Below are 18,364 nucleotides of genomic sequence, written 5' to 3' on the forward strand. Positions count from 1 at the left end.
AAGCTACATGACGTCTACAGATGGTTCTGGACTGTTATTTATTGAGATTATGAGGATTTGAACACCGTCTCACCATTTAAACCATAATTACTGAGATAAACTGCCTCTGACTCGCTGAACAAACGGACGATTTTACCGTCTGACTTCAGTTTGAGGCTCTTAGACCTGAAGATGTTCAGAGAGTTTGACCTGATTAAAGCTTAATTAATCATCCTGAAGCCTTTCTAGGTCATCTGAGGAGGAAATGCTCCAGATGTTCCAGATGTTTCTGATGTTCCAGATGTTCCTGGACCGACTCTGTGATGTGGACTTTGTTCTGGATGACGTCCAGCGTTCTGCAACGTCCGCCGGTCCAACGACAACATCCATCACCGACCACAGGGACTGTTGCCGCGGTGACAGACAGCCCAGCCCCCAACAGCTGACATCATTTAGAGAGAATTTACCCCCAAACGGTGTTAATGTGACGACATGTGGACTGAAGAACCGCTGAAGCAGCTGAAACAACGCTGGGAATAATTTACCAGAAGATTTATTTCTAATATAGGTTTATCGACCAAAATAATGAAAATAAACACAGGTTTCTGACCCACGCTCAGAATTATTAGTAAAGTTATTCCATCTCAAACAATCAGCTTCCTTCTGCTCCATCACCTCATCTTCATTCCAAACCTTTGTGTCATAAACTCTCGATATTTAAAATGGTATCTGTGAAATTTTAGCTTCATTTATCAAATATTTTCAGTGGTAATTTTTCTAAATTGCCCGTTGACCCACTTTCAACACATTTCTTCGCCTGTTGAAATTTGATTCTGTTTGAACAACATCTCAAGAACTATTAAAGTTAAAAACCTGAAATTTCCACTCTTATTTCTCATCATGTCACTGAGTCAGAATCTGTAAAATTGGACGACTAGATAAAATAATCTCTGATAATGTGTGAGTTGAAATATGACAAAAATGGAAAAAAAGTCATGAAAAGTTCCATCTTTGAGCTCAAAGTAACAAAAAAATTCTAATGTAGTCAACTAGTGATATTTTCTGAACTATTTGTAGCTGCAGGTCACAATAATACAAAGCCAAACATATAGAATACTTTTAATATTAAATATTTGGTCACAAAAATGATTTTTGTTTCACTTTCATAACTCCCATTTGCAGATGACACACAACTCTATTTTTCTTTTTAATCAGGTTTCTTCTACTCGACCATCTTTGATTTACTTGAAACTTTTTTCAAAACATAAACTGTGGAAATTGAAAAAGCTATCTGTGCAATTTTGGCGTCATCTGAAATAGTTGTTCAATAAAAGTAAAAGAAAGTTATCTTAACTGAACTTTCATAATTCACTGAGTGTGTATGATGAAATTCTAGCACAAAAACAAAAATATTGAAAGACAGTCTAATTTCAACTCACCCATAATCAAAGATTATTTGATCTACTTGTCCAATATTTAAGTTTCTAAATCAATGTCATGATGAGAAATAACTGTGAAAGTTTCAGGTTTTTATCTTTAATAGTTCCTGAAATATTTTCGTTCAGCCTCAAATTTCAACATGTGAAAAACCTGTTGAAAGTGGATCGACCACTTTTTTTCTTGAAAATTATCTTAGAAAGTATTTGATAAAAGAAGCTTAAATTTCAGAGACACCATTTTAAATATCCAGACTTTATGATAAAAAAAACTCAAGCAAATCAGAGATTGTTGAGCAGAAAGAAACCCCAACTTTTTGACACTGCTCTACTTAGAAAAACAGAGTAGGGTGTCGTCTGTAAAATTGAGTTATGAAGGTTCAGAGTTTCAAAATCAGGTACCCAGACTTTAGGATATAAAAGTTTCATGCAAATTGCAAAATGCAGATTGTTAAGCAGAGGAAATTTGATTATTTGAGATGGAATAACTCAGCTGTAATTCTCGTTTTTCCTTCTTTGACCAGTAAAAGATTTGCGTAAACTCATTTCTAGCTATTTGCATGATGAAGACGGAGTCAACATGACAATGGTTGCTGGTTAGTTACGACTAGAAAGAGGTTTATGGGTGAAGAAACTCCTCTAAGACTCTGATAAATCCTGTAAAGCTGCAGGGCGTCTGTTCTGCCACCGTGAGAGCAGCAAATAAAAGACGCTGGAGCAAGTTTTTGCAGGTAGAAATGTTCCTCAGCAAGATTTCCACGATGAAATCTTGCTGATAAAGCAGCTTCAGAACATCAAGCCTCAGCATGTCGCCTCCTCCACATCAGTCAGAGCTGAAGTTTGGCTCCGAACCAAACAAAGTCTGCAACAGTTCGGCTGATTTCCTGAAAAAAACCTGTTTCATTTGTATTCAGGCTACAAGTTGTGCATAATTGAGGGCATGGCTGCTTTAAATGACAGCTTGGTACCATCATAAGAACAGTCTGTAACCCGCTTCAGCCTCACCTCTTCATTTTTGGATTAACTAGTCGTTAAGACTAGTCAGATGCTGCAACACTGAGCTTTAAATCCATCTTTAGACACAGTCTGATGCTAAAAACCCAGAATATAGTGAAGACAGAGGTTCAAAATGTGGAGAAAAATGCTCAGAAATGCCTCTTCCTTCATCATCCTTCATATTTCAGTATAATAGTTGTAGTATCAGTAGTTTTAATGTCATTATATTAAAGTCGGACAACAATGTAATGAAATTTGGAGGCAGTAAAACATTTAAAACAATTAAAAAGACAAACAGAACATTAAAATTAAACAGTGCAATCTAAAAATAGAATATAAAACTCAACAAAGATTTTTAAAACGTTCTAAACTGTAATTTTTTCAACAATTTACTCTTTTTACATTTGTTAAATTTTACAAATTTTCCCTGTTTTGTTAAATTACAGATATATTTAGAGAAAGGTTAGACCATAAAATTACTTTTCATTGTAATTAAATCAGGCAAATACACAATTGTTTTACATATATTTGATGTTTTATGAAGGAAAATGTATTTATATCAGGACTGAAAAATGCCAAATGATTTAGTTTTTTTTTACCTTTTCAAACTAGTTTGAAAACAGTGAAAAAATGTAATGTCAGATTTACCTAAAACCAGGTGATTATTTTCAATGAGCGAGCATTTTACAGATCAGTACTGCAGTGTATGACTGTTATTTATTTATGGGAAATTGTCATGAATATTTAATTAATTTCGCAGCCAAGCAACTGATGTTGTGTTTGTTTATGCAACTAAATCTTCCTTTTCAGTGGTCTGCTTATCAATAGAAACTTAAATTTACAGATGTTCCCTAAATGCCTCAAATTCAGGCTGCAGTAGAAGCAGCTGTGCACAGAGAAGCTTCTAGTCTCCATCAGTTACTGCAGCTGTTTAGACAAACACTGGAAAAAAGGTGCTCTAAAGTCAGATTTACTTCAAACAGGTTGTTTTATCAACATTAGCTGGTTGCTTTTATCAATATTGCAGCTGAGGATGTTAATTGAATTGTGGGAAGTTAAATTTGTGATGAATTATCAATAAACTGTGAAGCCCTGCAGCTGATTTGCTTGTTTGTTTCTAAATCTTAATTTTCTGAGTTTTGTTCTTCTTGTTCAGTTTATTTCTACATGTAAAATTGCATCCAAAACTCCTCTCTAGCTGAACATCTGCTCATCAATAGACACTACAATTTACAGATGTTCCCTAAACGCCCCAAATTCAGGCTGTAGTACAAGCAGCTATGCACAGAGAAGCTTTTAGTCGCCATCAGTTATGCAGCAGCTCAGAAAAAAATACTGAAAAAAAGGTCTTCTAGTGTCAGATTTACCTGAAACCAGGTGATTTTATCTACATGAGCTGGTTTCTTTCACAATATTGCAGTCAGTGATGGTAATTAATTTAATAAAGTTAAACTAGTGATGGATTATCAATAAATTGTGTAGCTTTGCAACTGATATTGTGTTTGTTTTTGCAACTAAATCTTCATGTGCGGTGTTTAGTTTTTCTCATTTAGTTTGTTTGTACATGTAAAAGTGCATCTAAAACTCCTCTCTAGCTGAACATCTGCTCATCAATAGCCACTATAATTTACAGATGTTCCCTAAACACCTCACATGTATCAGTGGAAGCTTCTAGTCTCCATCAGTTCCTGCAGCAGCTCAGACAGATTTGGCTAAAAACCAAACAGAAGCTCTGCAGGGGAAAAACGATCATGACGACTATATAAAACCAATTTGTATTCAGGCTAGAAGTTGTGAATAATTAAAGGTGTGGCTGCTTAAAAAACAGAAATAAAGGGCTTTTAATGTTAGATTTAATTGAAACCAAGTGATTTTATTGACACAGGCTGTTTTCTTTTAGCAACATAGCAGCTGAGGATGATCGTTTAATTGTAGGAAGTTAAAGTGTGCTGAATATTTTGTAAACTGTAAAGAAACTACTATAAATATAAATAAAATCCTCTATTTTAGAGTTTCCTTCCTTTTCCTCGTTCAGTTTCTTGGTCATGTTTAACCTACGATTGTCTTTTTAATAAAGTTATGATTTCTCTTGTGGATTAGTTGTGTTTTTTCTGAATCAGCAGCAGAAACAGTTCAGATCTGATCATTTTCAGCTCCTTTCTCTACTTTCTGCTGGATTTCTTGCATGTTGCAGCTCTAATATGAGTTTCTTCTGAACTTTGGTTCCTGAAAACGCTCCCAGATAACCATGAAGTCTCGTCAGCAAACAGCTGATAGAGAAAAGCAGGGTTTCTCCTGCTTCGTGCTGGTTTGAACTGAGGAGAATCTTTGTTTGGAGTTTAAAGTTCAGATTTCACCTCCAGCTGAAGATCAACAGACTGGACGGTTTCCTGTTACAGCTTTACAGTCCTTCACAGAATCCAGCGTAGCTTTTTGTTCCTCACTCAGAGCTCAGCATAATGTTGGTTTTCATCTGAACTCACCTGAAATCTACATAGGGTGTAAACTCCAGTTAAACACCAACAGGAAAACTTTCACAATAAGAAAGTGTTTTACATTTTCACAGATTCTAGATTTTTTAGTGAAGAAAATGAAGAGAGCAAATTAATCCAAGCTGATTTTCTGCCAAAACAGACGAACTCTGGGATGAAAAAAGAGAATAAGCGGGCCTTGACTTAAGACTGATTTTGCTACAGATATTGATACAAATGTTCAGAAGTAAATTTCTAAGTTCAGTCTGTTTACGTCTGTAATTATAGAATACACTGTTAAAAATTAGTCTGTGAAAAAAAACTCTGAAAATCTGGCAGAAATGGCGACAGAGAATAGTTTTAAAAATGCAAAGCTGGTGGAAACAGTGACACGCACCTGTAAAATAATTGCATGTATAATAATTACTAAGCAACGTGAAGTTATGTGAGGATCGGTGTTGGTCTGTCTGTCTGTCTCTCAGCAACATTACTCAAAAATGGACAAACGGATTTGGATGAAATTTTCAGGGAAGGTCAGAAATGACACAAGGACCAAGTGATTAGATTTTAGCAGCGAAGCAGCTTATAGTCTGGATCCATGGAATTGTTAAAGATTTCTGTATTATTGCCAGATAGCAGCACGGCGTCACTGTAACTATGGCAACAAGTGAACACTACATCAGCTGCCTGCTGACGATCACATGATTGTGATCCTACTACAAATCTACCGCTGAGGACTTATCAGGATTTATCCATCAGAACTGATACAAGGAACAATTAATTAAATTGTGCGGGTGTTTCCTAGGGCTGGATTTGAATATCCGAATTAGGGCTGGTTCCTGAATATACGAATATTTGATCATGACAGTGGTATCCGAATATTTAATTTGAGATCCAAATATTCGGATTGCAAGCCCCACACCCCCCGACGATGTCGCACGATCGGTATTCGACTCGTCAATTCGTCTGTCCCTCATGTCGGATGTTATGAACCGAACCGACTATTCAGATATTCGTCATTAATCGAGGCCGAACATCCGGAGCCCAGAAACTAGGTTTAGGCCAGCCCTAATCCAAATATTAATTTTGAGATCCGAATACTCGGGAATGTCTGTTCATGTAAATATATGCCACTGTTTTGCACTATCTGTCTAATTTATATATATTAATATTGTTAATACTTAATAGGTAAAGGTGTCATTTTTGCCTCCTCCCCAGACGAGCCGAATATTTGGATGATCGTCATTCATTAGGCCCAAATATCCGGAAACCAGAAATTGCTAATCTGACCAGCTCTAGTGTTTCTGAGTCCCATCAATTCCCGCCGCCCGCTACATATTTAGGTCACGTGATTCGGTATCCGTACATAACGTACACATGCAGAACACATGCCTGTGCTCAGCGCAACGTCTTTTTTTATTAAAGACTTCATCTGTCGGAAACGATACGACTGAGCAGCCTTGCAGGAGAACTGCGCTCTGAGTGCTTTCCTTGTTTACTATTTTTCAGTCCTAAAAATCCATTATTTTTCTTTCAAATTTTTGCACATATTTATGATTTTTCTTTACTCATTTAATTAGAGTAAATATTGAGTAATTTTACAGTCAAATGATGTAAAAGGAAGAACTACAACTTACAAACATGCATATTTTTTTTTGTTGTGGACATCAAGTTGTGGTGTGTTTTTTTTAATGGTTAATATTTAAATTATTGCATGCTTCCAGCGATGTTATAAGATATTATGTGAAGCTTACAAAACAGGAAAGTCTGTCAAATAACAGTTTAAAAAATATAATTTTTCAATCCTTAATTAATACTTTTTTCTGTGATGTTATTAGCTATTATCAGAGAAAAGGAAGAACCTGTAAAATAAGTAACTTGTTTAAAACATCACGGTTAAAAATGTTAATTTTTTTCTTGATGTCCACCTTGTTCCAGACCAGAATTGTCGGTCTGTTTCCTCCTGAGTGTCGTCTTCCTGCAGCTTCACAGCTTCTCTCTGGGTGACACTAAAACCCGACGGTTCTGGAGCTCAGATCGTTTTTCCAGCGGCTCAGAAGCTCAGAACGATCCGACGCTGCAGGTGTCGATGGTGGCATCACCTGTGTGTGTTTGCGTGTTTGTTTGTGTTTGTTTGTGTGTGTTGTGTGTTATCGGACTCACCAGAACCGAGTGCATTCCCAAGTAGATCCGACTGGAACAGACCAGCAGACACCAGCTCAGAGCCAAGCAGAACCCCAGAGAGGACGGGTACTGAGGAGGGACAAAACACAACGTCAGCACAGCTACACAACTAAACACAATGTCAGCACAGCTACACAACTACACAACAAAACACAACGTCAGCACAGCTACACAACTACACAACTACACAACAAACACTTCTACACACATCTGTACAACACACATCTGTATAACAACACACATCTGTACAACAACACACGTCTGTACAACAACACACGTCTGTACAACAACACACATATGTACAGGTGAACAACACGCTACATGCTACATACATAAACGTTCATACGACAAAAACACGACGACCTGGAAACCTGAGAATCTCCAGATTTATTTGATGAATCAACATGAAATCATTTCTTTATGTTTGTGTGTAAATTTATTTTATTTTTTATTTTGCTGTTGTTCATCTTTAATAATAGAAACTATAAATAATCACCAAATGTTTTGTTGGGATAAATGTTGGAACCTATGGTTGAATTTACAGTGAAATTATATAAATCTTTACATCTGAGGAGTTTCAAGAAGCAAATGTTTGATTTATTTATTTATTTTTTTACATTATAACAACAATTCCTGCATTAAACATCGCAAGTTTGAGGAAAAATCACATTTTTTAAGTAAAAACATTCAACACCAAAAACCTTTAAGGAAGTCCTGCCGTCCTGTAATAAAAACATTTAAATACTGTTTGATGAGAACTCTGTGAACTGATCTCAGGTTTTTATCGCTCCGCTGATTAAAGCCACAATAAAAACACTTTGTTGGGTTTGTGCCGATGTTCAGGAGACAATTATCTGCTGATGAGCTGCGACTCCGATGACCTCATAAATATTTCAGCTGTTCTGCTGTTTCCTTATCAGACGGACTGCAGCAGAGAACTTTATCAGGAGGAGGATGTAAAAAGAAATATAGAAACATACAGAGGTTTAATAAAAAATAAAAAGAGCTGTGAGGTAAAAATTAAAAGAAATGGTGAATAAAAATAAGTTTTGAATAAATAGCCCCAAATTTGACTTAAAAAGCAAGGAGAGAAGTGGAAATGGTGCAGAAAAGTGCTCAGACTGCAGCTTCTTTCTTTTCTTCATGTGACTCAGATTATTTGTTTTCTTCAGTTTTGATCTTTGTCACATGAAAATGAGGCTTAAAATTGAATTCGAGGCCATAAGACTGACATGTGACGATGTGAAACTCAACACTCAACCTGCAGCAACGGCGCTCGACATGAAAAACAGCTGCTCTGGTTGTTTAAATATGGAAAAGCAACAAAATAATGTCTTTAAAATCAGTTAAAGCTTCACTAAGACCTAGTTAGCATGGTAGCAAAGTCTGTGATCTACTTGCTTAACATGACCTCTAAACATTATCTTGTTAGCATTGTCACTGCAATCACAGAGTGTTAGCATGCTGGCATTAACATGATAGCAAAAAAAAGCTTCACAAACACCTCGTTAGCATGCTAACATAAAGAAGGTGAACAATATACTTGCTAAAGACATACCTTGTAAACATTAGCTTGTTAGTATAGTTACTGCAAGCACAGTGTTAGCTTGCTGGCATTAGCATGGTAGCACAGACAGACTCACAAAGACCTACTTAGCACGTTAACACTAAGAAGGTGAACAATCTACATGCTAAACATACCGTCTCAACATTAGCTTGCTAGCGTTATCAATGCAAATGTCAGGATTTTAAGTTTAGATTTGGTTTATTTTTCTGACTTTGTTATACGTTAGAGATCAGTATTTAAAAATTCGAGGATATTTTGTTTTTTAAACCCTCGAATGTTATCCAGTGATCGAGGCAGCTGCAGATACGTTCAGTCTAGACTCATCGTTCAGGTCAGGTTCAGAGAAAATAAGCGACAGATGAAGCTGCTGAGGTTTGACTAAAAGCCTTTTGTTGTTCTTGTGGCCTCAGTGTCATGAAGAAGCTCAGGTTTCCTCTCAGACACCAGAATTAAATTACAGCAGCCTTCAGGGGACACCAGGCATCAGCTGTTAGATGGAGGCATTGTTTTATTCTCCAGGTTTCCTGTTGTTCCTCCAACAGCTGCAAATACAGCTTGAATAATTCACATTTTACCGCCTGACGTTAGAAATTATCACTCATTTAGATAACAGAGCTTTTGTTTGGAGTTTTATGACAAAATGCTGAAATAATAGATGCTAAAACTGAACTAGAATCAAGTTTAACTGCTCTATTGGTGGATTTGTTGTTATGTTTTCCTATTATAAGGTGTCAACAGTGATTTGTAACAGAAATGTATCTGGAACTAGTATTTTACTTTTTTATCAAAATGACAAAAGTCAGACAAAAAAAACAAAAACAAGACAAAATATTATTAAAATGAAACACAAAATGACAAAAAAATAGACAAACGAGATGAAAAAACAAAAAAGACACAAAAAAGCAACAAAGCAACAAAAATAATAGACAACAAAAATGAGCCAAAAATAACACAAAACAATAAAAACAAGAAACAAAACGACAAGTCAGAGAAAAAAAGACAAAACAACAAAAACATGACCAATTACAAAAACGAGACACAAAACGACATGAAACTATACAAAAAAGAGACAAAAAATTAGACAAAAAAGTTAGAAAGCCACAAAAAATGGACAAAAATGAGACAAAAAATTACACGAGACAAAAAAATGACAAAAGCGAGTAACAAAATGACCAAAAAATAGACGACACAAATGAGACAAAAAAGAAACAAAACAACATAAACAAGAGACAAACAACAAAAGTCAGGCAAAAAAAAGACAAAAAAATAGACAAAGTATTACAAAAACGAGAAACAAAATGACAAAAAAATGAGACAACACAAAACAAAACAAAAAATTAGACAAAAAAGTCACAATGCAACAAAAAAAAAAATGGACAAAAATGGGACAAAAAATTACACAAACAAGACCATAAAATGACAAAGCCGTCGTGTGGGCCGGATTGGGCCCTCTGGAGGGCCGGTTTTGGCCCACGGGCCACATGTTGGACACCCCTGTTTTAGAAAGATTATTGTTTTTTTTTTCCAGGAAATTCCGAGATATTAAATCACAGCTGCTGCTATCACAGACTAGAATGATCTGCGACTGAACATAAAACATTTCAGGTACAAAAACTATTCACAGAAAATGCACAGAGCATTTAGAGTTAAGTAACAAAATAAAATAATATTGCAATATGTAATTTGCAGTGTGCAAAAATGTGGAAAAATTAGTTGCATATCTAAAATCTCAATATAACAGGAAATAGAAATAATTATTTTGTACATTTAGGAGACTGTAGAGCAACAATACTGTCTATATATAGAATGATATCTACAATAACAGTATTTTTCAGCAATAAAACGTGATTTTAGTTTAACTGTCAGAACCTTCCTGAACCCTGGTGTCCTTGTATTATTTGTTTTCTTCTTATCTAGTTGAATAAATAGTTGTTGTAAAAAAGTCAGATTCTTTTGTGAAACCAGAGTTTGTGCAGAACTGAAACAAAACAAACTGAAATGTGACGAACAGCAGCTGCAGAAAAACTTTATCAGACAGAACAGAGATAACATTTATTCTGGACGTGTGCGTCACGGAAAAACAAATAAAATCATTTACATGCTTTACTGCTGCGTATCTTTAACTGAGTTTAACTTTTGTGTTCAATTTTTTTAGCTAATTATTTATGTAATATATTATTATCTGTTAGCAGCAGATTCACAAAACTCCTGGTTTTCATGGAGCAGACAGAATAAAGGGATTGTAGGAACTAACATTTGGTCTCATCCGTTTATAAAATAAATACATTAAAGTGTGTTTAACTGTCTATTATCAAGTAAAATATCAAATAAAAACAATAATTTGACAGAACCTGAGACTACTTTCGGACGGTCCTTGAACTACTCATCTGCTCTGTTCAGACGAGTCAGCTTAAAATCTAGATATTTCATGCAAATCCCTTTATTCTACATGTGGTTTTTCTTAAACTGCAAAAAAAAAAAACAACAGATTGCTCGAACCAGGTACCGTAAAAAACAAAAAATTCTGCACTTTTTTATCGTAATTGAGAAATCATGAGTGACTCAGCCGTGACCAACAGTCCTGTGACAAAAATTCTGAGTTTTTGGCTGAACTGCAGGCAGTGTTTCAACAAAGCAGACAGGAAATGAGCACAGAAAATAAATTAAAATATAAATAGTTAAATATCTACAGTATGTAGAGATACTCTGCTTTATAAAGCACTGATTGTAACACCTGTAGACACCTGGAACAATGCTGTATATGCTGATTTCAGGTCTTTTTTTTTATATGTTAAAAAAAAACTTTATTATATTTTTTTAGGATTTAACTGTATGTAACACCTATAGAATTCAAAGATGCCCAAAATAGCTGGAAATGTTCCCCAAATAACTTGAAAATCCTCATTTTGTACTCATTTCTGGTCATTTTATATGAGTTTAAAGTAATTTTAGACAGTTTTTGGACATTGCTTGGGTTAGTTTAGACAAGTTTCAAGTCAATTTGGACAAACTTATGTGACTTTGAAGTTATTTTAGACAAAAATTTTTGTAATTTTTGAAATTTTATGTTACTCTGGATAAGTTTCACGTAATTTTAGACAATTTTAGACTGAGAGGAAAATAGAGCATACTGGATGAATAAAATAAATGCAGCATGACTCAGAAACAGTGACCAGAGGAGCAAGTTGTTGGAAGATACATTCAGCATGGTGAAACATCTTTCTACTGATGATGAGCAGAGTCATAATGACTGATAAAAAATTAAACGTTTGCCTTTTTTGTTCATGGATTTGTAACTACTTCATGGCTGTTTTGTTTTCATCAAGGTCCAAGATTTTAGATGAGAAAACTGAGAAAATAGTGAGGAAAAATAAGAAAAAAGCACCTAGAGCACTTATATTTGAGCCATTTAGATTCTTCAAGGATGAAATCAAGCTGCGGCATTGAATATATGCGACTGTGTGGTTTCAGCAGATTCCTGAGACTCTATTGCAGGTGTCTGTTTAACCAACAGGCCTCAGTTTAAAGTGTCAGTTATAAACTCTGCTGTGACATGCTTCAGAAACCGGGTCAGGTTGAGAAAACAGGCGTCTTTCTGTGCGAGGATTAACCGTGAAGCCGCTCAGATGCTTGACAGATCAGAAAAAAAAAGAGAAGAAACCACCTGTGGCGATGTTGTCCAAACCACGGTGGTCGATTCGTGCTCAGTTTGACGGATGTCGTGTGTTTTCTGTGTGGTTTGTGGTTCTCTACAGCTGCTCCACTGACTGCTAGACATTGGCTGGAAATACATACATCCACACGGAAACCTCACAGATTTCAGGGTTTGCTGTGTTTCACTTGCAGCTCTGCCAGGACACAATGCAGGACCGAGCTGAGGCTTCGCTCAAAACCAAAGCTGTGAGTTTCCGTCTTGCGTTTGAGTGCCAAAATACCACATTAAAGGACCAAAACTGTGACCTAATTACTCCTAGATCTATTTACGGGTTGTTAGTTTGGTGACGAGAAACTGCAGCTTCACACGTTCGCAGCTCAGTGTCTCAGAAAGTTTAGAGAAAAGTAAACTACACCACCAGAAATCCTGTAAACTGACAATAAAACAGCACATTTTACTCCAGTTATTCATCAATTCAACCACTTTAAGACAATAAACTACACCAAAAAACTAAGAATTCTGTGGTTAACTGTTAACTCTAACTATTTTGATTATCAATTAATCGGCATGAGTAAATTTTAATAAGGAAAACGGTCCAAATTCCATGACTTCAACTTCTGAAATGAGACTATATTCGACTATATTCTAGTTTCTCTTCTCATCTATTACAGTTAACTGATTATCTTTGAGTTGTGGACAAAATGAGTCATTTTGGGAAACACTGATCGACATTTTTCACCATTTTCTTAACCACCATAAAGCTCTCTGCTAGCTCTAGTACCTGGTTGTTCATGATGGCAAATGGAGGTCATGAAGCAACATGCAAGTCTTTGTCATGGTGGCCCGTTGCTAGCTCAATCCCTACAAAGCTCCATGCTAGCTTTATTAGGTGCAACAAGTCCAACAGAGAGAATTAAGCCTCAAAGAAGTCTTTGTCATAGTGGCCCGTTGCAGCCTTAAGCCCCATAATGCTCATTGCCAGCTTTAGTAGGTAAAACAGATACAACAGAGCATGAAGCGACACAGAAGTCTCTGTCAGGGTGGCCAGCTGCTGGCTCAATCCCTAAAAAGGTTTTTCCTTGCTTTAGTAGGTGCAACAGGTACAACAAAGAGCTTTAGGTGTCACAAAAGTCTTTGTCATGGTGGCCTGTTGCTAGTTTAACCCCCATAATGGTCTTTGCTAGCTTTAGTAGGTTTAAAAGGTACAACAGAGCATTAAGCCTCAAAGAAGTCTTTGTCATAGTGGCCCATTGGTAGTTCACTCCGCTAACACTCTTTGCTAGCTTTAGTAGGTAGAACAGAGAGCATTAAGTGTCACTGAATTCTTTGTCATGGTGGCCAGCTGCTAGCTTTACCCCATAAAGCTCATTACTTGCTTTAGTAGATAGAACAGGTACAACAGACAGCGTCACAGAAGTCTTTGTCATGGTACATTAACCCAAATAATGCTCTTTGCTCGCTTTAGTAGGTCTAACAGGAACAACAGCTACATTTTCTGACCTGCATTAATTTGCCTTCTGCCCCAGCAATCAATATATTTTCAATTAGTTGAATCATTAATGGAAATGAATCGATTCGCTGATAATCGTGAGCATCCCCTGAGCACATAAAGTTGAACTTGCATCACCTAAGTTACTACAAAAGGGCTGCAGTTCTCGGCAGCTCTGGAAAACTGCTCTAAAAACACACAATGTGAAACTGGAGTTAGGAAATGTTAAACTCATTGAGGGCTGCAGGAAAAGAGTTCCCACCTCATGTTCCTGCTCAGAGGAGGAAGTCTCACACAAAGACTGTTTACTGGGTTGTTTTCTGTTCTGCTTCGACAAAACGCCAGAAATCACACAGAAACCCCTGCTGTGACTTTATCATCACGTCTTTTTTCCTTTCTGTCCGCCGCCCTCGTACCTGGATTACAGCATCTTCCACATCTGGCCTCAGTTACCGGCTCAGCTTTGGAGCTGCAGAACATCTGAAGCCAAATATTCCTGCTCTGCTCAGACAAGTCAGCCAAGGAGACTTTTCAGCAGGAAACCTCGTCAGGCGGCCACGAAGCACAATAGGAGGTAAAGGACGAAGCCTCCCTTCTCCTCCGACGTCTTCCTCTGGGACGGAGAAGCAACACCGACCTCCAGATTCACAGATTTCTAATTCAAAGACATCATAGGCCGGAACAACAATTTGAAAGTTGATTTTGTCCTGTCTAAAGTCATGAAATGTCTGGATCTCGACATGTACCTTACTGTGACTGTGCTCATTCTTTCCATGAATACATGCAAAACCAAATAAAGATGTTCAAAAATCTTTGTACTTTGTCCATGCCTACGGCCCGACATAAGTCAATTTTCGCTGTAAGTTGGAACTCCATCAGATCAAGCTTGGGAGCCATAATAAAGGGCAAAAAGTTAGCGAATGCAGCACAATCCAAGACGGTGTACAACCGGCGAATGTACACAAAGTAGCCTTATAGCGTCGCGTGACAACGTATTCGTTCACTCCACTTGGCAACTAGTTCCATGTAACCAGTTCCAATGTAACAACAAAATGCTGTAGATCGTAAACCGAAGACCGAGGTATTTTTATTTTTCTGATGGTACTCATCTGCAAAGTGATGTTAAATGAACCAAATCTGAGCTTAAAATCATAATATTTACAGTAATCAAAAGTCACTTTATTCCATGTCTCATTTTTTTAAAAATGGTAAAACTAAACTGAATGCTGTAACTGGATTCTGTAAAAAACAAAAAATTCTGCGCTGCTAGGTCTAACAGTGAACATTTTAAACATATCAACGGTCAGAAATTTGTCTAATTTGTCCATACGTGCTACTAAAATACAGTCTTTGGTCAATATTTCACCAATTTTAGAGGCTCCAACATCAGTATAATTTAATGTGTAGAAAGTTTGACAAGACAAAGTTCCAGTTTTTAGATATTTTAACTTCAACGCTGTCCAACATTACTTCAAATAAACCAAAGATTTCTTGAAATTTGCCTAAATGACTGAAAAATCACACGAATGACTAATTATTGGGTCTTGAAAATGGAAAAAAAAGTGAAAAATCTTTGGTGAACACTATGGTGAAAAGTTCTTATAAGATATAAATGGATCCATAATTTCTACTAAAAACAAAGACTTTGGTTGACATTTCACCAGTTTTTGAGGCTCTAACATCAGTAGAATTTGATGTGTGGTAAGTACTTGACATGTAAAAATGAAGTCGAACTGGACAATTTTTGAATCATTGTGAAATCAGACAAGGTCGAGCAGAAAGTGTCTTACAATGTGATGATTTAAGATGGAAAAAAAAGGAGGATAATAACAATAAAGTCACATCATCCAGACAGTGAGGTGGCTGGGATGTAAAGATGTCATTAAACTGAGAAAACACTCTCTGGGAACAAATCAGGACTTCCCAGTTGGGGCGAAGTAAAAAAAAAACCCGTCTTCTACGACCAAAATAAATAATTAAATGGGATTCAAAAAGTGGGCCAGAGGTTGGCGTCTTATCTGCCTCCACTCCAGCCTGTGAGCAGTTTGCATTTTTAGACGCTGAATAGATTCGGCTCGACGGGAATCGTTTTGTGTTGTGGGTTTGACGAGCAGAAAGAGGCCGAATGGTGACAGCGAGGACAACGCAGGAATCAGGCTTATCTCAGGGCGACACACTCGGAGGTCAGAGGTCGGGGCTCTTATCTCCTCATCTGGCAGACGGACGGGGAGGCCCAGCGGCGTAAATCAATCCCACCTCTGCTGTGATTCCAACCACACCACGCTAGGATCCCACGCAGTTTACGTTTCAATACCCGGCTCAGAGTAAAGACTGTTACGGAGCAGAAAATTGTGAAAAACACCTAGATTGAGATCTCCAGATATCTTGTTTTTATGACACCACCAGTCCAAACTGCAAAATACCGAGTTTACAACCATATATGACAAAGAAAAGCATTTTAGAGGCAGAAAATGTTGGTATTTTTGGTTTTGAAAAATAAGAGAGGACAACATCAACAGGAGGATTTAGATTTCATCCACTTTCCGTCTTTGTCGTCTGCTCCCTCAAAGCTGAAAATATTGTACGTGTTGTTGTTCAACAAGGACAATTTATGATATTTCTTTGCTTTCAGCTGATTTATGGAGTCAAATCTGGTCACAAACTTGTCTATAATTTCAGTGTTTTTCATGGATACTAGTATCGTATGTTTTATGTTTTGTCCAAAATCAACAACCTGCTGCCATGTAGGCCAAAGAAAACCAGCGTTTTAAGTCTAAAATGTACTTTTAAGCATTAATTATCTCAGCTGTGCTTCATTTTCAGTCCCAACTTCCTCACATTTACAGAAAAAACAATAAAACCGTCATGTAAACTTTCCCTCAGCTGTTATTTCTGCAGAATCAGATGGACTTTGTGCAGTTTGTTTCCTCAGACAATAGCAGCGAAGCCACAGACGTGATGTTGTTCTTTACAGACCGGACACAACGAGGTGTTGTTCCTCCTGAGTGAATAGGAGGAGATGCAGGAAAGAACAACAGAGAGACGCTTGTTTAAACTGGACTCCCAGCGTAATGTCAGTCCACTGATTCAGGACACTTTAAACGCTTTTATAGACTTCAACTGAGCTGGAAAACGGAAGGTTGGATATGAGACACTTCAAAGTATGTTAGAAACACGTCAGGATGCGAATCATCGTCCATCCAGCTAACTAGGTGGTGTTTAGCTCAGACTGACAAAATATTTTCACCTCTGTTAATCAATATTCCTTTTAAACCTATCAGTGATCAGAAATTTGTCCAATTTGTCCATAGTTTCTACTAAAATACAGTCTTTGGTCGACATTTCACCAACTTTTGAGGCCTCCAACATCAGTAGAATTGGATATGTGTCAAGTTGGAAAGACAAGATTCCAATTTTTTGATATTTTGACACGTTCAAATAGAGATACGAGTCAAATTAGATAATTTTTTGTCATTTTGAACTATTCGAGAGTCCTTTTGCGGATGTTTTTGAGCAGTTCTGCACATTTTTTGAGTCTTTTGTGTTTTTTTGAGTCCTTCTGGACAAGTTTCAAGTTACTATGGTCAATTTTAGAATAGTTCTGGACAATTTTGGAGTCATGAACAAATTTGGAGTCATTTTCTAAACAATTTTTCAGCCATTTTGGACTCGTTTCAAGCCATTTTGGACACAGATGCCATTGTTTCTAGCAGATCCAAATGACGAAATGGATCCGACAGAGGACACATTTTTCATTGCAGGTCTTTTAAAATGGGAAAAAGTGCCACATTTTCAAAATAGAGTGGTATTTTATCCCCAGAAAGTTCCTGTAAGTGTATATATACAGATGGATCCATATTTCCTTCTAAAAATACAGTCTTTGGTCGACATTTCACCAACTTTAGAGGCCTCAAACATCAGAAGAATTAAATGTGTGGTTAGTACGGCAAGACAAAATAACAGTTTTTAGACATTTTGACTCTGAATCTGTTCAAAATCACAAAAATTTGTCAAAAATTATTTGAAATCTGTCAAAAATCACATAAACACTTCCAAAAATGACTTAAACCCGGTATAAAATTACTCAAAATTGTTCAAATTGACAATAATAATTACATATTGGTCCTTAAAAATGAAAGAAAGTGAAAAATTCCCAATCAAAGTTGGTATTGTGTCCCCAGAGAGTTCCTGTAAGTGTTTATATATGGATGGATCCATATTTCTACCAAAAATACAGTCTTTGGTCGACATTTCACAAACTTTTGAGGCCTCAAACATCAGTAGAATTCAATGTGAGGTAAGTATGGCAAGACAAGGTTTGTGTTTGTAGATATTCTGACTTGAAATTTGACCAAAAAACAAACAATATCTGTCCAAAATGAGTTGAACTTTGTCCAAAATCACATAAAATCCTCCAAAATGACTCAAAGTTGGTCAAAATGACAAACATGATTAAATATTGCCCCTTGAAAATGAAGGAAAGAGCCCAAACTCTAACCCTAAGTTCCTGTAAGTGTATAGAAATGGATATATCCATATTTCTACTAAAATACAGTCTTTGGTCAACATTTCACCAACTTTTGTGGC

General features: G+C 36.6%; 1 protein-coding gene across 1 annotated transcript in view; it reads right to left on the bottom strand.

Annotated features, from left to right (window-relative positions):
- The window catches only part of sgpp1b (sphingosine-1-phosphate phosphatase 1b), a 35,176-nt gene that overhangs the window by 14,054 nt on the left and 2,758 nt on the right, over window positions 1-18,364 (bottom strand). Inside the window, exon 2 of the mRNA XM_023270636.3 lies at window positions 7,046-7,135. Within this exon, the coding sequence (XP_023126404.1) occupies window positions 7,046-7,135 (90 nt within the window). The remainder of the gene's footprint in view (window positions 1-7,045; window positions 7,136-18,364) is intronic.

Source organism: Amphiprion ocellaris, chromosome 20 (genome assembly GCF_022539595.1).
Source record: "Amphiprion ocellaris isolate individual 3 ecotype Okinawa chromosome 20, ASM2253959v1, whole genome shotgun sequence".
NCBI lineage: Eukaryota > Metazoa > Chordata > Actinopteri > Pomacentridae > Amphiprion > Amphiprion ocellaris.